The sequence below is a fragment of the Camellia sinensis genome, chromosome 14 (genome assembly GCF_055761805.1).
Source record: "Camellia sinensis isolate YWXY chromosome 14, ASM5576180v1, whole genome shotgun sequence".
NCBI lineage: Eukaryota > Viridiplantae > Streptophyta > Magnoliopsida > Ericales > Theaceae > Camellia > Camellia sinensis.
The window spans coordinates 41918756-41942879 of record NC_138974.1 but is presented as its reverse complement, the minus strand read 5'-3'; the positions used below and the strand labels follow the sequence as shown (position 1 = coordinate 41942879).

Here is a 24124-nt window from a genome sequence, read left to right as displayed (position 1 = left end):
TATATTATTTATGTTTTTTGACAATTATTATGGTATTTTTTATTTAATTTTTAACATAAATTAATTTTAAAATCAAAATAAAAAAATTTAAAATATAATTTACCCAAATTTATAGCACTCCCGACAAATTGAGCGGTCCCAATCAATCTATATATTTGATGTGGGCTAATAAATATACTGTTAATAGTAAATTAACAAATTTTTTTTTTAAAACGAAGAAAAAGGATGCTTTGTGAGGGTATCAAAGCATTCGCGAGTTTTAATTCCGAATTGATTGATGGTTAGATTTAACTTAACTAAAAAAAAAGACTCACTACAGAAAGGGAATTCTCTTTGAAGTCAAACATATATTTTAGTACGTCCGATTTAAATTCATAAATTTTAATTCCTAATATATCATAATATGAATTTATTAATAAGGCCAATACATTTAAGGGGTTTTTTTTTTTAAGGTCCATCATATTAAGATTTTATAGCATAAAGGACATTTAATATTTTCATAATGTCTAAGGTTCCTCAAGTTGATTCAGAGAAAATTAGTCCAGAGAAAATTAGTCCAGAGAAAATTGATCCAGAGAAAATTAGTCAAGAAAAAATTCACGTCACAGAGAAAATTGGTCCAGAGAAATTCTGGAAAAGAATTTCTCTGGACTTCAAGCTCTTGCACAGAAAGTTCATGACATGTGCTATCGCTTGTCGGTGAAGTAGTCTAGATGCACCACCGTTATCAGGACATGGAAAAGAACAAAAGACTTTGCTTCAATGATTTTGTGCCATTGGTTCAATCCAGGAAATGATTTTCTCTAATCAAATGCATAGGGATCGTCTGCATATGGATTCAGAATTTCTCTGGACCATCAGAATTTCTCATCTTTCGTTGATGTAGTAGAATAATTCTTTTTTAATCTACTTCTTGGTCCTCTTGTGATTTGTCACCCATTACTTTCCACTGCAATTGCAGTAGCGCCCTTTGCCTGTCTTCTTTGGATTTCTGGACATCCAACTCCTCTTTTAGTTTCTTGCACTTATCTTCATGCTGACCCTTCAAGGCCTTTAACTGAACTTCGTGTTCATTCGTGATTACCGGAAAAAAAAAAAAAAAAAAAAAAAACAGTGGGATTTATACAAATTAAGCATTCTAAGATCCAGCTCGAAACCAAAGAATTTCTCTGGATCAACCCAGAGAAAATTCAGTTAAAAAACTAGAGAATTTCTCTTGTTTCAACCCAGAGAAAATTCAGTTCAATGAAAAAAAAAATCAGTTCACTAGTCCAAACACACACCATATATATACCACACCTACACACACAAATTCATTGAATCTCGAACTTGATCATAGAAGTACTTTTGTAGGCCAACAAGTGTAAACCCATCTCCAATCCGAAGAATGATGAACTGAGGAATTGGAATTTCTCTGCAAGCTTCCAGGAGTATTTGGCAATGGTTGAGAATTTTCTCTGGGTTGAGAATTTCTCTGGTAATTTAGCTCACAGGACGTCTATTTCGATTATTTTTTTTCATTTGAACTGAATTTTCTCTGGGTTGAGAATTTCTCTGGAGAAAATTCAGTTCAAATTCAAGCACAAATTCAGCTCCATAGCACACATCCCATTCAATCACTCTCACTTCCCAAATCAAAGTACAACCTACAAATCCAAGAAAAAAATTACAATTGCAATTACAAAACATATTTATATATTTTCTAACGATACCTAGAAAAATTAAAGCTCATTTGCACTGATATTGATTGAAATCGGAGAATGGTATGAAGACGATGGTGGTGCGGTGGATGTGAGGGCGGTGGGGGTGTAGAGGCGGAACCAGAGATTGAGAGAAGAGTCGATTGTGGTGTCGCAGGTGGTGACGCCATTGATGGGTGTGGTGGCGGAGAGAGGAGATTTGAGGTCGAGGAAGGTGGTGAGGTGGCGGTTGACGGTGCCATTGGGCCGGTGAGAGGTGTTGACGGCGAAGGTGTAAGTGGATTCTCTTGTGTCTATCATCAATCAAGCATATATATATATGTATGTATGTATGTATGTTACATTTATCCTTGATTCTGCAAAATTTAGGGTTCAAAAGTCTTCAAATTTGAGTTCTAAATCTATAGTTTATCACTTGCAGGCAAGGTTTTGTAAGAGATTGATTGAGAATGGCAACTGAACCCAAGGCAGCAACTGAAGAGTAAAAAATCGACCCATTCGAAGACAAATTTCTCTGATATATGTTTAGGGACCTTAGACATCAAAAAATAATGTTGTGGATCTCTTCCATTACGAAAAATGGGAGACCCTAGACTAATTTTCCCTACATTAAATCTCAAAATAAATATATTTTTTTTTCATAGTACACCCTAATAAGTTATTCTTATTGTTATTCAAATTTCTGTATCTTCTTCCCTTTCTTCTTCTTTTTCTTCTTCTTCACCCTCCCTCCAAAACTCAAATCAATCCTACCAAAACTTACTATCATCATCAACATCATTATTTATTTATTTTATTATTTTGAAACCTTAAACTCTAGAAGAAAATTTGAATAAAATCAAATAATAGTTGAGAGTAATAATCAAAATAATTTTTTGAAATAACCCATCAAAAAGGAGGTAAGTATTCATATAAATGAGTTTCACAATTTTTATAGAGTACCATCAATTATTTTCTATATCGTTTTTTGACAAAAATTAAAGGGCTTAGTAATTAAATTAACAATAACATATTACTGGAGTTGTTCTTATTATATCATTTAAATAGTACATTATTTGAGAACTACTCTTTATTGTTAGTGCCGGATGCTTATGTGCTTATAAGTTTGGTTTTTACTTTTTTCACGAGCATTATTGTAGATAATTTATAATATAAAAGTTTTTTTTTTTTTTTTTTTTTGTATTGAAAAGTTTTATAATGCTTATGTAAAAGTTTGATTTTTTTTTTTCTGTATTTATAATGTTTATGTGCTTATAAGTTTTTTTTTTTTCTCCCTATATTTGAGAATTATTTTTTGTATTGAAAAAATTTAATTTTTTTAGTTTGTTTATTATTTATTATTTAGGCTTACCTTAAAGGTAATTTTAAAAAAATAATAAAGTGTAATGAGAGTAAAATAAAATTTTAAATAATTAAATAGGATATACTTAAAAATTAGAGTACTTAATCATTTTTTTAGATGTAAATAGAATCCCCACCACAGAAGCATCTAATCGAGTTCAGCCTAAATCCGTAACAATCTTAGCCCAGCCCAAATCCGAAACATACCGACCAAGGCTCGAGTTGATATTAGGCCCATTCGATTATAAATTGTATCGCAAATCGCTCTCTCCAAACAACACTCGAAACCTCCATCCTTCTCCTTCCTCTTCCTCCTCTTCAGTGTAGTCAAGACTTTTTGTGGCGCAGACTCAGAGACTCTGAAGACTCTCTCACGGTCAACAATTCTCCATTTTCAATTCTAGGGTTTTCAAAATTTCTCAGCCTGTCACTCTTGTTTTCTTTTTTCTTTTTCTTTTCTTTCCAGGGAATGGCCAGAAATTTCGGATTTCTGGTTCTGATACTATCTATAATATTTGTATGCGAAGCTGCGATTTTTCATCCGATCTCCGAATCTCACCGATCTGCTGCATTAGAGGTTTTCACGCCACTCGATGGATCCTTTGGAAGGTCAAACTAAACCCTAATTAAACCCACTTTTCTTCATTGTATTTTTGTTTGATCTAGTTCTCCTTCATTTTTATTTTTATTTTTATTTTGTTTGTCTATGTAATTAAAAGTTTCCATGATCTTCGTTTGGTTCTCGAGAAAACGCACTATTAGAAAATAAATTGGATTGGCCCCTCCCAGTAATGTTGTTCTTCATAATAATTATAAAAAAAAAGAAATAGTTAGTAGATTCATTGGATTGTTTTAAAAACACCCAAGTCTTTTGTTGACTGTGTTGTCTAAGCAATCAAGTGTGGAAGTGTTGTTAGATGCTGGGTTAATTGAAAAAAGTTTAATTTGATGTCTAGTTTTGTTTCGTTTGGGTCTGGGTCTACAAGGATTTTATTAATTTCACTGATTACAAACAATGTGATCATCTGCTCACTTTGCTTGAATGTATGTCCCCATTGATGTGGTCCGGGACATCAAAGAAAACGCTAACGGGTCAACTCTGCTAAACTCAGCTAAATTTATCTTGTTCAGCTTATGAATATAATGGTTTTCTTACAATATAACCACATCATAGTTATGTTGTTATCTGCATGGTGATGATTTCTGTCATGAATTGTTAAGTTGGTATCTATGATAGTTGGCAAATACATTATTTGATATGTTTTTTTTTGCGCTCTCCCCATTAAGCAGTAATATTTTAAATAAATTTATTTCATACATATAAATTATAATGCATTCACATCAAGCTTCAGCCAGTATTGTTGGCATTTGCACTAGCCCATTGAACTTGAATTGTGCAATTTTAAGGCAACCAATTATCTGATTTAATGTTATATGTATACAGCTTAGAAGAAGCATCTGAAGGTTTAAGAACATTTGAGATTCTTGGAATTGGGAACGAGCTTAACATAAGGGATTCTACTTGTCCCTCTGTGGTGGAGACTCTTGGGTCTTCGTCTTCAAGTTTAAAGGATCTGTTCTATGCACTGAGAGTCAACAAGCTATTAAAATGCGAGATTAATGAGGAAATCTTTGCGGTAACTTTAAGCTTTGGCATTGATTAGTTTCTTAGTTTGAAATTGTTTTCTATTTGAAATATCACCTACATGCTGAAATATTACATTGATCTTTGTCTTCTTTCTTGTCCAGGGCATTGCTGCAAGACTTAAAGTATCTGTCCATGAAGCAAATTCATTACTCGACTTCTACTATTCCATAGGAAGTTTGAGGCTTATTAAGGTAATTAATACACTGGAACAACGATGTAATTTTTACCTCATTTTGAGTTAAGATCTTACCATGTTTCTGGTTCATACATGTGGCCTGTGAAGGAGTTTTCTTTTCGGTTATCATTATATGATATGATATACTTAGGCTGTTAGATAACATATTTCTTTGCAGTATCATACGTGTAGCCTTCGCTATCTTTTTTTGGGATTTTAATATAACCCCTGACCATTGTTTTCTTTCTATGATGTTGTTTGCAGGATCAAACTTCTGAAGTTGATGCGTTTCTCGTTGATGCTGATGGAATTTTCAAATCCATAAAGGTTGGTATCAATACTATATGGCATGATATTGGGTAATTTACTCATTCGATCGGTTTGTGTGTGTGTGGTGTTTGTGAGTACACGTTTCCATGTCTATCCTAGAGTGCAAAACTTGTTTTGTGTATGCTTAAGTTTATGTTAAAATTTTTTGACAGGCACTCAGCCAAAGTGATGGAAGGTGGCGCTATAGTTCAAACAACCCTGCATCGAGTACTTACGCTGCTGGTAATGGTTTGTCTCTAATGTATATTATTATCAAGTTTTTCTAGTAGCGTTGACTACCATAATTTAACATCTGCCATAGGTTGTTCAAAATTTATAATTTCAGTATTTAGGTATTAATTTACCTAGTTTTTTACCAATCTTGGGTTTGGTAATTCTTGCAGGATTAGCACTTGAAACACTTGCTGGAGTTGTCTCATTAGCAACTTCTGGGATTGATCAATCTCTGGTGAGTTGAGTTCTATTATAGTTTACGCTCTGGACAAATATGTGTATTCTAAACATCAGAACAGAGTTGTCCGTTTTAGAATTTATAAAACGAAGATGTTACATTTGTTGGTTCATCTCTCTTGATTTTAGGGGATTCTACAATCTTGTGCTTTGAGCTTTGTACTGATGCTTACCGTAAAGTTCTTTCATATTAAAATATGTCATGTGATGATATTAAAGTTGTACTCGTTTGAATTGCTGGCTATTTCTCATGAATGGATGACTGGTAGGCTTAGCTAGGACATTGTAGTTTTGCATGTGTTTTTATTCGGTAGAAACAATATCTAGATGTGGAAACTATATGTATATATATTAGCAACAAAGGAAATTTCTTAAAAATGAGAAAAATAGGAATACAATGGAGTTCAAAAAAGGGAGAAAATAAGCAAAAACAAATAGCTCTTCAATCTCTAGAAATAAAAAAAAAAATACGAAAAGAGGACAAACAATAAATCCTATCCCATATTTCTTCTATATCTTGCCGAGTTTTTGCATTCCTTTGCAACAAAATCAACCAAAGCTCTGCATAAATTACAACTTCCAAGAACTTAGATCTTCTTAATTGACCTGAAACCTTTATAATCAACAATGAGCATATGCAACTGGAGTTGTTGCAATCTATGTCATAATGCCATAACATAACCATAAGAAAATGCAAAAATAGTTCAAATCTAGATGGTCAATGACTCAATGCTCTCCCCACTCCCGTCACACACATAGTACACCACTGTGAAAGTGGAACAATTGGGCCTCCTCCTGTGAAATATGCCATTACTAGTATTGAGTTTTCAATGAACCATAGACCACGCAAAAGGACGAGTTTAGGGGTCCAATGCTCCATCCTCAGTCACATTTTTTGTGTGGACCAACTTCTCATGAGAAGATCCTGTCTATTGGTAATTTGATTAGGACACATTCACGTGCGTATGTGTGTATCTTTGAAGGAAGAACTAAAAGGGAGAGCAAGACCCCAATAAAATGGTGGAAGGATTGAACTTTACATCTCCAAATATCCACCAAACATTTATTATTATTATTTTTTTAATACTAGGCTGTGCTTTTTCATTTATCTGCCTGTGGACTTGTTTAGATTTATGCTAGATCTTATCTTTTCAGACTTGGATCTTTTCGATTGCTGATGTTACTTCTGAAATGGTTGGATAAACTTTTTAAAGGTTTTTTGCATTTTTAGACCTGACAGTTGTTACTATTTCCAGATTGGAACGCTAAAAAATGATATAGTGAAGCTTTTTGACAGTGCTGAGAAATATGGTATGTGTATACATTGTTGTTTAACCCACTAAATTCTTCATAAATTGATTCTCATATTAACTTCAATGATGCACTTAAGATTTAAGTTTGTTTCTTTTTGTATGACATGCTTGCTTCACCAAAACCGCCACTACACTTGCATTCTTTATTATTTTTTTCCCTGTAATCTTAGATTCCAAAAGAGTCTGGTTGCACCCATTAGTTAATGATTTGCCTTATGAAGTGTTAATTTGATGAATTCTATGTCTCCCTTTTTAGCTTTTTGAGGCCATACACATCCTAGAAAAATCCATTTTACATCTAAGGTTTGTACTAAGAAGAAACGCACATATCTTGGTTGATTATTGCCTTTTGGTCTAGTTAGTATCTTTTGGATGATAGTTGTAGTACTATGATTTTTCCCAGTTTTTAATATGTGCTTGCTGATCCTCTACTCAACTCAATGTGAAAATGATCATCTACTCAACTTGATGAGAAAACAAATGCTTACCCCAAATAGCATGATATGTCCTTCGATTGCATCTAAAAAATAAATAATCGAGTAAATATAAAATAAGAAATAAGGATTCTCTCATTAAATAATTCTACATTTTGGTTTGTTTTGTCATATTAGTTTTTTGGGGATAGTTTTAGTCGACTGTCTATTGATAACTTTAGGATACTGATAGTTTGAGTGTGCACTTTAATTGACTGAATAAATAACTGAAGAATGTGAAACATCTAATCATGTAACATTTCATTTTCTAATATCTATTGTTTTTATTTTTTATTTTTTATTTTTTATTTCATCTTATTCTGACTGTACCTCCTTGCCTACTGTAGATGATGGGGCCTACTACTTTGATGAGAAACTTGTTGATGCACCTGAACATCAGGGTCCTCTTTCAGCTACTTCATCAGTAGTTCGTGGGCTGACAGCTTTTCCAACATCTACTTCTGAAAGTTTAGATGTGCGCAGAAGAATCTCGTTTGGAGTGTATTAATGTTTTTATATTTGATCTGCTAAAATTATAGTCTAAAGATTTTTGTTTTGAATTTTTCAGCTGCCAGGGGCCAAAATATTGGGTTTGGCAAAATTTTTTCTTGGCATTGGAATTCCGGGCAATGCCAAAGACTTCTATAACCAAATTGATGCATTAGCTTGCTTGGAAAGCAATCGGTAACAACTTGAATGCCATTCTTTCTTTTTAGTGAACTATGTCTGTATCATGACACTAGATTGTGCAATTTGTGTATGATTGTGTGTGGACTTCATTTTAGTGGGTATGGCTATTTAACCTCTTGGAGATGCAACTTCTATTGCCCGAGTATAATGCTTGCAATTATGTGTTTAGTATTTCTTTGAATATTTTTTTGGTTGAAACTAGGAGATGCAAAGAGCTAGGTTTGATAGCTTTTCCACCAAAATATGTCATGAAAATTAGTTAAACTGATTTACTTACTCCCTGCCCTGGAATTTACTGTTTTTTTAATTTTATGTTATATTTTTTAAAAATTTCTTCCAAAAATATCTGGTGTTTTTTTTCCTCTTTCTGTTACAGGGTTTCCATTCCTCTGATTTTATCTCTTCCAGCTACGGTGCTGTCACTGACTAGAAAAGACCGGCTCAAGGTGTTTCATCTCTGTTCATTTGTTTTTTTGTATTTTAAGAATGTGCTTTTATTACTTGTTTACTTTGATTGCCCTCCTTACTCCATATGTTTTGGATATCCTGTATGGTGAGTTCTTTGTCAACATGAACGCACTCTCTTTTTTGGGTAGGTGCAGAATTGAGATATATGAATCTGGTTAGGACAATTTTTTTTGCGCGTTCATTATGATAGGTCGGATTAACTAAACCTCTTGGAAAGAATACAAACACATACCATATCACAAAAGTATAAATGTCAAATCCAATTATATGACTACCAACAGTAGAGATTGAGAAACAAAATTACTTGTTTTGAATGATTTTTGCAATTTTAGCAACAGAAGTCCATATTTTAGGGTGCCAGATCCTTTAAAAAAAGGGTCAGTCATGTCCAGGCTTCTTGATATCTGGACGTCTTTAATCTGGTAATGTGCAAAGTCAGCCCCCCACTCATAGATAACCCTCTTCTCCGGAGGTAGTTGAATTCCATTAAGTTGCTTTTAACTCTTAGCTCTCAAGTTTTGATCTACCACTCCCAAGATCTAGTTTAAAGTTTAGCTTATATGGCTAAATACTAATCAGTATAATATTGTGCTTATTAGGTTAGGGTGAATACTGTACTGGGATCTGCAGCGCCGTCTCTATCAGTAAAACTCAAGCAAGCTTTCAGTTCTGGTTCAAAGGATGCTTCTATAATTGAGAGCCAGGTGCTGCGTGGGACTCTTTTGTTTTTTATCAGATGCTCATGACCATAATTTGTCTAACTTGTATCCTAATGATCTTGTTATTTGCCTTGATGCAGGAACTCAAGTTTGATCAAGAAAATGATGTCCATTTCTTGGATGCATGGCCAAAGAGTGTTGATGTAGGCAATTATGTTTTTGTATTTGAGGTAATTGTATTTATTATTGTCATTTCCTACTGATCTAAAGGTCCCTGTGTTTTTCCTCTCCTACTCACTATCGCCTGTGTCAAAGAGGCTGATCTTCGTCTGTTTTCTATGTGCATCCTCTTTTCCTTTTTCATCCTTTTTTTGGTAGATTGTGCTACAAGATTCGGAGCATAAGAAAATTTATGCCACTGGAGGCCGAACAAAAGTACCAATATATGTCACTGGAGTTATCAAAGTTGACAATGCAGAAATTGCAGTACTGGACAGTGATATTGGGAGCATAGAATCTCAGAAGAAGTATGCCACTTACTTTTTCCTTTAACCTGGATTTGCTTACATTTTCCTCCATTTTTAGCTTAGTTCCCTGTTATTTTCCATTGACTTGCTTGAACCAATTCTCTTAAATGCTGTTGTTGCTCAATTACACCTTCCCTAGAACACTGATATCTCTCCCTACAGATTTTTTTTGAGGTTTAGGATTAAGACTTTTCAAACTTCGAATGTGATATTTGGTGTGAGAAAAATGCTTCTATTACGATCAACAGAAATACGACTTATTGATCTTTATGTGCTATTTTTCTGTATTAATGATGTTATTGATTACATTTTTTACTTCAGCAGATTAAAATTTACATCATGCTATGCTTTTTCTTCAGGCTAGATTTAGCTAGAGAGACTGCTCTTTCGTTATCAGCAAACCATCTACAAAAGCTGCGTTTATCATTTCAATTGACCACTCCACTTGGGCATCCATTTAAACCACATCAGGTTTGTATTTTGCTTTTGGTTTGTCTCTTTAATAATGCTCTTCTTATATCAAGGTTGTTGAGAACTTTGTTTGCCTGCAGGCTTTTCTCAAGTTGAAACATGAGACTAAAGTTGAGCACATCTTCGTCTTGGGGAACTCTGGTAAACAGTTTGAGATAACACTAGTAAGTTCCTCTGATCAATCAAATCTTAAATTTCATTTCCTCCTTGTTAGGATCTACAGAAGTTGATCAATTTAGCAACTCACAGATCTATAGGACTTTGTAACAAGACTTCAACATGGGTTTATTGATATGTTGCAATGCAATCTAGTCTGATATACTAATGTTAAAAGAAAATTAATTATGAATTGAACAAGATAGTTACCTGTTGGTGATGGTTAGATGTAGTAGTTTCCTTATATATGTGGCATTTGGTCTTGAAGGATTTTCTTGGACTGGTTGAGAAGTTTTTCTATCTTTCCGGTAGATATGATATTCAACTTACTGTTGGTGATGCTGTCATGGTAAGCACTACTTTTTTTTCCATTGAATTCTATTATTTATTTATTCATTCATTTGTACTCACATTTTAGGTTTATTTCTCTCTAAATCTCTCTCTTATTTTTTTTTAATAATTATAATCTTTTGTTTTCAGGAGAACTCTTACTTACGAGAACTGGGACATATTGAATTAGATCTTCCAGAACCACCTGAGAAGGCTACCCGCCCTCCTCCACAAGCTGTTGATCCTTATTTGAGATATGGACCCAAAGCTGAGATAACTCATATCTTCAGGTCTCCAGAAAAGGGTCCACCTCAGGAGCTCTCTCTTACCTTTTTGGCCCTTGTTCTCTTGCCATTCCTTGGATTCTTGGTTGGGGTGAGTCTTTGGTCCAGAGATCCTTGCTGTATTTTCATTGAGTACAGACATTTTTGAATACTAGATTGTTTACGCTGCTGAATAGTAGTTTCTGAAAGCACTTTGTGCCTGATAAATTGGCTGTACTAAGTTCATTTGCACATTTACTGTGTTCCCAAATGTGAATTTGGAACAATAGTGATCCCCTCTTCCCAAAACATTAAAAAAAAGAAAAGAAAAGGGAAAAATAGCTATTTCTTTAATTCCCTTGGGAAGGAAATATAATCAAGTGGTTGAAATGTCTTCATTAATTTGTCATCTAACTCTAAACCCAGCTATTATGTTGTTTGTGGTTACTTGTGTGCTGGGTTTTGAAGGTACTGATTTTCTCTCATTAGTAGTTCTTCTTGACGGACAATTGTGCGTACCAACTACTTTAAATGTCCGAACTGTTGTCCGGACATTTACTTATTGCATACTTCTTGATATCTTTGACAGCTATTGCGTCTGGGCGTGAACCTGAAGAACTTCCCTACATCAACAGTACCTGCCACATTTGCCATTTTGTTCCATGTTGGCATTGGGGCAGTTCTCTCGCTCTATGTGCTTTTCTGGTTAAAGGTCTGTCTCTTACTTTGCATTGCACTTGTCCTTTCTTGGACCCTTGACTGCCCGCCAGCAGACTTGCCACTAGAAGTGTACCCATTGTTGCATGGCAGTAAAGGGTAGCATTGACTTCTTGAGTAAATTTCTAAAGAGTTGGATATTAAAATCATTTCCCTCCCTGCCAGTTGACTGTTAATATTGTTATTTCTCTGCAGTTGGATTTATTCACAACGTTGAAAGCGCTTGGTTTCTTGGGGATCTTCTTGATGTTTGTTGGACACAGGACCCTTTCTCACCTTGCCTCAACATCAGCCAAGTTGAAATCTGCCTGAGGAAATGAGAGTTTGTGCTTGCAAGGACAACATTCCCCCCCCCCCCCCCCCCCCTAAAGAGAGATGTGGTTGGTCATCTTAATTCAATTTTGTTGTAGGATGCTAACTGTTCAGTGAAGTTTAGCACACAATCACATTGAATGAAAACACACATCCACTCGGTTCTTTGCTTTCTATCCATGATGAGGACGAACCATCCTTACAGGTTTTTAGAGAATATCATTAAGGATAGTGGCCCCTATAACGAACTTGTTATATTCACTTTGGTGACTTGTTGAATCTTGTTTCTCACGAGTTGCTTGAACTTGTTGCTTGAGAAATTTTGCCTTGAATTTATTTAGGAACGGTATGTTAATGAACGATAAATGATGGAATAGCAGCTCGTGTAGAGTTAATAAGATTGTAGTGATGGTGTGTAGTTACTTTGGGCAATTTGACTATGCTTTTGCTTCACCAAGAAGACCCCCACTCAATTATTTTAATGATCATGACTATGGCTTTATAAAACACTTTTTATGACCCTATGTTGTGGTATCTAGGCTAGCCTTTATTTTAAAGCTAGCGTTTGCATTATTATTATCCTCTTCTCCGCCTTATCACATGCTTGTTATAGTTTAACCACCTCTTGGAACAGGAACCTACTAAATACTTGTCCCACCTGTGATTTGATTACTTCAAAATTGTTAAGCACGTTTAACTGGCTGTCATGCACATTTTGTTAGGGACTTGAGAAAAGGGGATTAAAAGAATATATTGAGGGGGAGGGTTTGTCAATTGCCTTTTGTAGCTTTTATATATGTATATATATATATATATATATATATTTTTTATTATTTTGGTGGGAGGGAGTTGATTTTTTATTTATTTATTTAATTTTTGCTCTTTTAGTGTTTCCTGGATAGGCTTTTGCTTTTCGACTTTAATAAAATATATATATATATATATATATATATTTTAGTTCTTCCCAAACACGGCGGCCAAGAGGATGTATGGGTAATGGATTTTTGGAAAGATGGTTAAAAATTGATTTTTTGATTTTTTTGACTTTTATTGTTGTTTTATGTGAGGTAATGTGACTCAAAATGAATAAAAAATTGACTTTTAACTTTTTATGCATGTTGTCAAAACAGCCTCGAGATGTTTTCAAGGTATATTCGTTGAGGTTTTGTTTTGATAATGGATTGGAGGACAAATGAAAAATGAAGGGAAAAGTACTTAAAATAGGAGTTTAAGGCTCCGTTTGGTGGAGTTTTCAAAATCTAGTTCCACACTCACTTTTGAGTATGATGTTTGTTTAGGGTTTTCAAATCATAATTCTACACTCATTTTTCAAAACTCAATTCAAAACATAATCATTACTTTTCAAAACTCATAACCAAACACATAATTCAAAACTCTTTTCAAAACTCCATTCAAATCAATATTTTAAAAATATTTTAATTTTGTTAAGATTTTAAATATTTTAATATTTAAATATGTTACGATTTTTTTAATTTTTTATTTTTTTTAATTTTTTGAATATTTTTAATATTTTTAATTTTTTGAATATTTTTAAATATTTTAATTTTTAAATATTACGATTTTAATTTTTTAAATTTTAAAATATTTTATAAAAATAAATTCAAACTCTATTTTATAAAAATATTTTTAAATATTTTAATTTTTTTGTTATGTATTTGGTTACGATTTGAGTGTAGAGTTGTGAAAGTAGCATGGAGTTTCGAGTTATGTGTTTGGTTATGAGTTTTAAAAATAATTTTTTAATTGAGTTTTGTTTTATGTGTTTGGTTACGATTTGAATGTAGAGTTGTTTTTAAATTTAAAATATTAAAATTTTAAATTATTTTAATTTTTTGAATATTTAAATTATTTAAATTTTTACGATTTAAAATTTTTGAATATTTATTTTAATTTTTTACTTATTAAATTTTTTAGATTATTTAAATTATTTAAATATTTATTATTTAAATTTTTTGAATATTTATTTTGAAAAAAAATTATTTCCTTTGTAGTATTTTCAATTAAAAAATTGATTAATGTTATTTTTTGTTAATAATAAATTTTTTTAATTGAATTTTAAAAAGAGTTTGGTTTTGAGTATTGATCAAAATTTTTAATAATGTGAAAGTAATATGTTTTGTTATGGGTTATAGCAATTTGAATTAAGTTTTGAAAACTCTTTTCAAAACTCATAACCAAACAAATTTTCTTACTTCACATGTCAAATCAAACTTTCAAAACTCAATTCTACACTCAATTCCACACTCAATTCAACACTTTATTCAAAAACCATAACCAAACAAATTTCCTACACTCAAATCATAATTCTAAAACACACAAACTCAAAATACAACTCATATTCTCAAATCATAGTTACAAAGCTCTACCAAACGGAGCCAAAATTTCTTATCCCACCTTTTTTTCTTTGGTCTTTTACCCTTCTCAAAATCTTCTCAATTTGTTTAATATATATAATATAAACAAGGGGGAATTGAGCAGCAAATCTCATTTTGTGAACTTGTAATTCATAAGGTCTCAAATGCTTTCTTGGTGATTGGATGATTTCTTAATTTGTTTGTTGATTGTTTTGCCACTGTTAGTATTATTGGTTGATAGTTGGCGTGGGTTTGTATAAGAGAAGGTGAATGGGTGTTTGTGTGTCATATTGGTCGGAAAAGCGCACTAATACCTTTTTTAATTTAGTAGGTTTGTAATACATGCAGAATGGAATGTGGGTCATGTCGTAAGTGTTGTTTCGTGTGTGATGTGAACACGTGCAATAAGGCACACTAAATTGGTTTCGGATTTTTGTTTCGAATTTCTCACAACTCGACCATTTTTTTTCGATTGCCGTTGTCGTGGGTTTTGAAATTCAAATACCTATGATCGAATCCCACAAACGTGATTTATGGGATTGTATTCGAAATAATTTTCAGATTAATTTGGTGTGAGTGTGTTGGGGTTGGGGTGATTCTTGTGGTGTGAGAAACCCACCAACCCGGAAAACGAACCCCTTTCATCTAAAAAACCCAACCCGGTGGAATGTTTCCACACATTGGCAATCATCCCTATTTTGGAAAGACGAATCGATAGTGCATGTCGATGTGAACCTTACCATTTGTTACGATTATCCCCTTTCTAATTTGAGTTTCAAATATTCGTGATTCCGAAACCCACGTTATAGATTGAGGGAATATTTAACGCAATGTTGGTGTGAATCAGAATCTCTGTGTTGTTCAATTTGTTGAGTTTGTGGTTGTGAAGAACCCTAATACCTTCTTGGAACAGTGAGTTTTGCACTGTGAACCCCGCCGATCAGATTTGAGGTGCATTGTTGTTGGTTGCAAAGTCTTAATCAGTGTTTGGAAAATGTAAGTTGTTCATTGTTGGGTTCATGTTATAGATGGAATAAGTGGTGTGATTCCGAAATCCACGTTATAGATGGAGTGAGCGGGTTCACGTTACAGTTGTTCATTGTTGCGTTTATGTAAGTTGTTCATTGTTGGGTTCACGCAGTGTTGGTGTGATTTCGAAACCCACGTTATAGATGGAGGGAGTGGGATTGATGTCAACTACAGCACTGTTGGACTGCCACACAGAAAAATAGACTCAAACTAAAATCCCTACTTGGAAAACTTTATAAACGAATTTTCATCACTCCTATCCCCCACAAATCTTGGAATTACACATACCTAAAATAAAATAGAACATTCCCATAAATTATGTGAGGGCATATTGGTCCAACATACAACTATTTACATTCAAAAAAGGACTTGTCAGTAAGCAATCCCCTCTTACATGGACTTTTCAATGAAACAAAAACTCAGTGGAATCGAACAAAACACAATTTAGCCGTCCCCCCCCCCCCCAAAAAAAAAAAAAATCCGATACAGAGCACAAGTTTTGAGTGTTTGTGTCTAGTTTTGTATTGATCTGTGTGTATCGTGTAATCCTTGCAGGGTGGAATAAATCGTCACCTTGCCATGGATGAGCAGTACTACTCTGGGATAAGGAGATTGTTCTGATAACTACATAATTACATTGTGTTGCTTAAAAATCTATACTATGATATTTCTAGGAATAATAGAGTTTTGAGGTTGCTTAATTGTGGAAATTATTTTGAGAGGTGTCACTCTCAATAAACGAATCCAAAACTAGTGTTTGGTGACTGAGCCCACGTTTAATTCTATCAACCTCAATTCTGGTATTGATTTACATTAGTAGCTCTAAACAAAATAAAACTACTATATAATACAAAAAAGTTTGATGTTATTTTATAATTGAGGTTCATACTTTATTCGACAATTATATTTTCTATATCACTGATGTGTACTAGTTACATCTTATCTGTTTGTGTGTAGGACAACGATTGCATATATACCATACCATTTATTTAATTGCATGGAAATTCTATTTGATTTTGTAATATAAAATCTAAACAAATGTATCTTGGTTTCTTCAAGTATTAAACATAAAATTGATTTATTTATCATTATTTTTAAACATAAGAATTAAATGAATTTGACACTTAAATTTTTTTTAAAACAGAAAATAAGTGTAGTTTTTGACATTTTATGAAAAAATATAAAAAAAAATGAAGAAATAATGTGACTTAAATAAATATATTTATCTAAAGTACACTTATATATATTGTGCATGTACTCCTACTCAACTGAACTCGATGCATGTGATAATGGTGAAGTTATTGTACTGAATCCATGCAATATCATTAATGTTAGAAACACTTTTTATCAATAAATATTCCCATGGTATAAATAAATGCTATTTATATTCTTTCATTAATTACTATTCATTATGCTATTTATATTCTTCAATTACTTAATACAAATAATCAATACTTCATTTATTATACTATCATAGAGCATCACGCAACAAATATACTCACATATAAACGGAATAAGTTTTCCTCTATACCTTTCAATACTCTTCTTGTAATCTGGATCCGTATCGATTATTCAAACCGTTTATCTTGTAAGTTTCATAATAAAGGTCATTCATACAAAAATTAACTTCATTAAAAAATTATAAATATAAAAATAAATCACATTTTATTTTATAAAATGAATGATAAATTTATCCCATATACACTAGTTTATGTTTGGAGCATTATATATTATAAACATCAAATTGTTATGCAAATTGTTGTGCTAAATTAATGGTATTAGTGGTGACAACGTTTTTACCTTTGAAAATGTTTTTTTTTTTTTTGCCTAAAATAAGTTAATTTTTTTTTATATTATTAAAATTTATATTTTATTTATTTTTCTTTTTGAAGGTACCAAGTATGTCCAAACAAATAGTTAAGTCATCATAGTTTGGCCTGAAAATAATTTTTTGAAAAATTTATTTTTTTATTTTTTGATATTTGATAGAATCATTTTTTATTATAAAAAAAAAAAAACAAAACAAACACAAAACAAACAAACTTTTATGGATATAAAATATTTTTCACTTGTAAAATTTGAAATTTTTCAGATTAAAGTCTTACTAATGTTATCATACTATGGTGTCGTTTGGGAAGTAGGTTGATTTTTTAACTTTTTTGACTATTTTAGCTTGGGTTAAAAAACTTGGTTTGGAAAGGACTTTTTGACTTTTTAAATTTTTTTTGTGAGAGAAGAGTGTAATGATTATGGATTGAATGTGATGTTTTATTTTTTATGACTAAAATAACCTATTTTTTCTTTTGTGGCTAAAATAACCAAAAAAACTTGGTTTAGCTCTTCCCAAACGAAGCTTATAGGCTAAAAAACTTGGCTAAAATATCACTGTCACTTTCACCTCCACCGTTACACCATCATCACCACAACTACTACCACCATCACCGTTGCTATCACTGCCATCGTTTTCCCACCACCATGCCACTGCTTCCACCTTCAACTTTGTTTTACCACGACCATTATCAAACATAGAAAAATATTTTCTTTAAAAAATATTTTCTAGGCGAATTACACTAATAGTCCCTATAGTTTAAGGCTTGTATCATTTTGATCCATGATTTTTCAATTGTGACACATTTGATCTTGAATTTTAAATTTTGTTCCAAATAAGGACAATTGAAGAAATCATTGCTTAATTTCAAGTGCAAAATCATCAATTTGATAAAATATAAACTAATTTGACAAAAATAAATGCCAAATTTTTTTTAAAAAAATTTAAAGATTATTTCTACCCACTAAAGATAAAATTATATAAAATTGATAAATCTTTTAGACATTTATTTGGTTTTTTTTTTACCAAATTAATTTTTATTATGTGTTTGGATGATGATCATGTAATGGGTGGTTATTTTTATTTTCATTAAATTAGTTTTTATTTTTTCAAAATTCAAAACTTTGATATCATTATTAAACCAATACATTAAAGCAAAAAATTCAAAACTAAAAATATTTCATACATTAATAAATATATCGATTACACATTAAAATTCTAACAAACACCCATTACATAATTATCATCCAAATACATAATAAGAATTAATTTTGTAAAATAAATAAATGTCTAAAGGTTTTATCAATCTTACATAATTTTATCTTTGGTGAGTAGAAATAATTTTTAAATATTTTTTTGACATTTATTTTTATCATATTATTTTATATTTTATTAAATTGACAATTTTGCCGTTGAAATTAAGCAATGACATTTTCAATTGTCCTTATTTAGAACAAGATTCAAAATTCATGATTAAATATGTCATAATTAAAAAATTAAAGACCAAAATAATACAAATCTCAAATTATAAGGACGGTTAATATAATTTACTTGATTTTTTATTTAAAAATGTTCTCCGCCCAAACTATGGAGGTGGGTAATTCTTAACTGTTTATCTGGCAGAAAGACAAGAATCTGATTGAAGCAGTTTTGATATTGTAGGGTGGTGGTTCATGGAGTCAGTCAGGGCCATACTTGATTTGTTTGCCTATATATATATATATCCTAGATATATAGCTTCTCGTGAAATTAATAATGATTTTGTTTTCTTTGTTTTAAAGTTAAAGTTATATATACAAAAAAAGACAATACAATCACACACATGAGGAGACAGATTAGGCAAACAGCCCAGAGATTGAGGGTTGACAGACGAAATATATAATTTATAATATATATGTATATATATACCCCAAAGCAAACGTGATAAAGAAAATCTATCTTGAACATTAAATTATTGTAGGACAGACAAACGCACATAATGTTCCAACTACTAGTATTCATCTTTATCTTTGGTGTAGTACGTCACCTTCTTTTGCGTAGCTCAACTTTCATTTTCTGAGAAAATAATTGAAGGGTGATTATTCGATAGTTCGGTAGTGAATAATCACGTGTTACTTCATGATAATATAATTGGTGAATTATTCATTATTTGTATTGAGTGATTAAAAAATATGATAAATATAATGAATGATAATTAATGAAAAAGTATAATTACGTAATATTCCGGACTATTATGTAATTTTCAATGAATAGTGATTGGCTGCTCCCTCGTAAATTGCGGCTGCTCTTTTTTAGCTTCAATATGATGAGTTTTATTATTTGGGGGTTGGTTGTTATGCATCACTCTAGATGAATTTTATGTGAGCTTTCGCTGTAAGTAGTTTGTTGGGTCATCCAAATCCAATACGTGTAACTTCTCTTCTTCTTCTTCTGGTTGTTTTTTTCCTTCTCTTCCTCTTCCCAAGTTGTATGGTATATGGCTTGGTATATAATATCATTCACCGATAAAAAAAAAAACGTTTATACCGTGTTTGATTGGGGAATTTTTAAAGGAATTTGAAAATAGAAATAAAAAAAGTAGGTGGAATGTGAATAAATCATGCCTATATTTCATATAGTTTACACACATTTTCCTTTTCCTTTTTCCTTTCCAAATCCCTTCCCAAATCTTTCAACCAAACACAGCATTAAGGCCATATTTGTTTATGAATTTGGATAGAAATTTAAAAAGAAAATGTTAAATGTGTGTCATCCTACGGCTTCGTTTGAGAAGCCATGGTTTGGGCTTTTTTGGCTATTTTAGCCACAAAAAACAAAATAAGCTATTTTAGCCATAACAAACAAAACATCACATCCAACCCATAATCATTACATTCTTCTCTCACAAAAAAACTCAAAAAAGTCAAAAAGTCAAAAAGTCAAAAAGCGCTTCCCAAACCAAGCTTTTAAGCCCAGACTAAAATAGCTAAAAAAGCTAAAAAGCCAAAAAGCCAACCCACTTCCCAAACGGAGGCGTAGTTATATTTCATTTACATTTTACCTTTTTTTTTCACTCTCTAAATACATGAACCAAATACAGTTTAGATGAAAGTTGGTGAGACACCTATATTAGATTTGGATAAAAATTTAAAATGAAAAATAGAAATAGAGAAAAAAATCTGACTTATATTTCTCTTATCTTTCCCTTTTCTTTTTCCAATTCCCTAGCCAAATCTATAATCCAAGCATATATATTTTGTAGCTGATATATTGTGTAAGATGAACTCACAGTTACATAATATTTATTTATATGTGGCACTCGTTTGAATTAGCCCTCAACAACATATACATAGGGATTATTTATACGCATTCTATACGATGAAGATTTACAAGGAATCGAATAACATTATGATGGTTACTGATCAAAGATGGTGTAGTTTTCACTTATTTGACATATAGTTGAAGCAAGTGGTTTACAACTGCTTCTCTCTCTCTCTCTCTTGCGCTCATTCTTTTTGTTAGAATTGATCATTTTGTTTATTTATTTATATATGTAGTGTTTAGGTTCACTGAAATGAAATGTAATGCTCATTTTTTAATTTCCCTATACCTTTACAATAATAAATGATAATTTTATTTATGATATATTCTTTAATTTTTTTCCTGGAGTGGTAAAATGAATCGAATTATTCTTACTCTGTCTGTGTTTAGCTCGTTAAATTTCATTTGAGATCAATTCATTACATAAATAATTCAAACTTAGATATAGTTTAAAACTCATTTAGTTTTAAAGTTTAATTTATTATAAATTGGCAAGCTACTCGATCGATCGAAGTTGACTTGTTATGAATTGATTAAAACACATTCGAGATTTATTCGAAAAAGTAAAGTTATGGTTAAGATCGACAAGTAAAACTTAAAAATCTTACTAATCAAGTCACTTCTACCCCCAATCTTATAGGAGTTTTGTCCAATCTTCTGATCGCATCTTGATACATCATCAAAAGATTGATTACACGTGATCTACGAAGCTTGCACTTGTAAATTACAATTTCCCCATGTTTCCAAGCCATTAATTATATGAATCTTTCTAAATTGATACAAAGTTTTTTGCTTCTAAATAAATTAGAAAAGACAATTTTGAAGTTTGTAATTTTGTGGGTGGCCATATATATTGGAGGTGTGCCATTTATTTTATATGCTGAATCAGCTTCAAATAATTTATGTGGGGGAATATGCTTCTTGTTTAATTAATGGCAAAAAAACTTGTCCACCTTTTTTGTGACAATGATCTAGTTGTTATTATAGTTTAAATTATAGTTTAATGTCCATGTGAAGCATGTCATAGTTTGAAGGACCAGCTATTAGTTAATTGTTTGAATTGCCATTTTACATTTTTAAAAATAAAAAATTGTGAGAAGAAATTTTAGTAGGAGGCAAAAATAATACCAGATATGTAATAGTATGACAAGTAAATATATATATATATATATATTTTCAAGATAAACTACAATTATTAACCAAAAAAAAAAAGAAAAGGCAATCTTGTGTTAATGAAAGAATGTGCACTCCTTTAATACAATAGCTAGTACATTAGTTTTAATAACACAATCAAATATAGAAAAATATTTTTATGTTTTGAAAAAAGTTTATTATAGAAATATTTTTTTGAAAATTTTTTTCATAAAAAACAAACAGAGGATAATTGTCAAGTACTAGTTGCATGCAAAATTTCCAGATTAAGAACTAAGAACCATTTCTTCTTACAAATTGAATAAAGTGAAGTTAGGGCACAAAAAATCTGCACAAAAAATAAAAATGTATGATTCAGAATCAAATCAAAATCAAATCCTAGCATGCTTATCCAAGAAAATGTTATTTATTTGATCCAAAGTGATATTATTAGAAGTAGAAAAATTGGAGATGAAAAGATAAAGACAAGGCAAGAATCTTGTTTTTCTCAAGCCAGAGAAAGTCCTTTTACCTTGTGCCTCAAGCTTCTTCTAATTATCCAAAATTCATTTTATTGAGGGTTAAAAAGTAGTTATTTCTGTTGTCAATAAAGGTGTAAAAAAGGTAATGAACAATAAATAAATAAAAGTAGATGTTGAACAAAACGTGGCTGTCAATCAAATGCGAATCTTACGATAGTGAATAAAATGTTCAAATATAAAGCCATTGAGATTATTTGTGATTATTACCATTTTAATAAGAAAATTTTGACAAAAGAACACCAGAGAATGTTATGTGGGTCCAATCCAGCTTTTATTGTCTAAGAGGAAATGTATGAAAATGTATGAAATTATTTTAAGATATATGATAAGTTTATTGAGATTATAAATATTTTAACATTTTATACTTTTTATTTAACAACCCTCAAAGCACAACTTGTACAAGATTACTCCAAGGCTGCAACCTGATGGGAAAATGTTAAAAATATTGAAAATTTATAGAAAATTTTCTTAGAAATTTATATAACATCTAATAATAAAATTTCACAATTTGAAATGGGATTCAATAAATAATGTTATAGTAGACACATAAGTTTGTAAACTGAAAAAATTAAAAGTTTTTTAGTTTGTACAATATTATTTTTCTGGATAAAAAAATGAGAAACTAGTCAAATATAATTTCAAATTTTGTATGATGTGAGACATATTTGTAATGAATTTAATCCACATATTTTATTTATTTATTAATATTTTTGTTTGAGTTTCATAAAATTTCTAATTCTAAATAACAAGTGGAACTTATATATATATATATATATATATAAATTTATAGTGATTGCTATATTTTAATTATGTATATATCTTAACAAAAATATTTTGGAGTTCTAAAACATGAACTCTAATGCTGTATTTGGTTGGGGGATTTGAGGAGGGATTTAGAAATGAAAATGGAAAACGTAAGGGAAATGTGAATAAAATATACTTACATTTCACCTAGTTTCATACACCTTTTTCCTTTCCCTTTCTCTTTCTAAATCCCTGCTCAAATCTTCCAACCAAACACAGCATAAAAGAGTTTTAGGAGTGGGCGTTGTGGGGACATATTTTTTGAATACCAACACGTGGCATGGTGACGCCGACGTGTCAGCCGAGGTGCCACGTGCCCTGGTAGTTAAGCCGAGGTAATCTCGGAGAAGCCGAGGTAATCTCGGAGAAGCCGAGGTCATCTCCGAAGATGTCGGAGTCCGAAGATAAGGGACAAGAGTCCTAAGGCAAAGAGGGGACTTAGTTAAGATAAGGATAAAGCTCTTAGGGAGTTTATCTCTATCTCTTAAAGAGTCCAGAGTAAGCACTAAGATTGGAGTTCATAGAAGTCATACTTCTAGTTGGACTTGGATTGAGTACATTATAAAAGAAAGGCACCCCCGTGGGTCTAAGGTATGTAATTCATACTTTGAGTATTCAGCTTAATACTTGATTATCCTTGAGAATCATACTGACTTGATCGTCGGAGTGCCCCCGGGTGGAAGAACCACCGCCGGAGCTTTTCTTTTCTGTTACAGGTTGCTGGAGCCATCTATTCTGCCGGTGCTTAGCTGCTGATCACTAAACGGGCAGTGTGGTCAGATTTTTACCCACACAATTTGGCGCCGTCTGTGGGAACGAAGGAAGAATAGATGGCCAGTAACGGACAGCTAGGAAACGCTGGGGACGATGCTCCTTCTGGAAGCAGCAGACCGATTAACCTTGACGCCGAAGGAGACAATCACAATACAGAAGCCCGTGACCAGGGTCACAGGGAGAACAACGATATCCAGGAAGGTGACACAACAAAAAGATCAAACCAAGGAAAATACTACAATGAAGACAACCTCCAGGTATGGAGGGACAGGTGCCTACGCAGAGACGAGGAAGTAAAGGAATTAGCAAACAAGTTGG

At 31.9% G+C, this 24124-nt stretch overlaps 1 protein-coding gene across 1 annotated transcript; it reads left to right on the top strand.

Moving 5' to 3' along the window:
- Positions 1–3201: 3201 nt before the first annotated feature.
- Positions 3202–12532, top strand: LOC114302911 (dolichyl-diphosphooligosaccharide--protein glycosyltransferase subunit 2). Its single transcript, XM_028248003.2, has 20 exons — positions 3202–3417; positions 3508–3650; positions 4486–4678; positions 4791–4880; positions 5129–5191; positions 5347–5416; positions 5578–5642; positions 6901–6955; positions 7778–7905; positions 7999–8114; positions 8497–8566; positions 9188–9292; positions 9388–9477; positions 9626–9774; positions 10134–10245; positions 10326–10409; positions 10670–10750; positions 10882–11106; positions 11584–11706; positions 11907–12532. Exons 2-20 carry the CDS (start codon positions 3511–3513, stop codon positions 12021–12023), a joined length of 2076 nt encoding a protein of 691 aa, XP_028103804.2. The 5' UTR covers positions 3202–3417; positions 3508–3510; the 3' UTR covers positions 12024–12532.
- Positions 12533–24124: the final 11592 nt, after the last annotated feature.

What these genes read in the sequence shown, in the direction of transcription:
- LOC114302911 (XM_028248003.2), top strand. Translation starts at nt 3,511, where the DNA reads ATGGCCAGAAATTTCGGATTTCTGGTTCTGATACTATCTATAATATTT. An exon ending in ATTATGTTTTTGTATTTGAG is followed by an intron (nt 9,478 to 9,625) that starts GTAATTGTATTT and finishes TTTTTTTGGTAG; the next exon opens with ATTGTGCTACAAGATTCGGA. An exon ending in ATGTGCTTTTCTGGTTAAAG is followed by an intron (nt 11,707 to 11,906) that starts GTCTGTCTCTTA and finishes ATTTCTCTGCAG; the next exon opens with TTGGATTTATTCACAACGTT.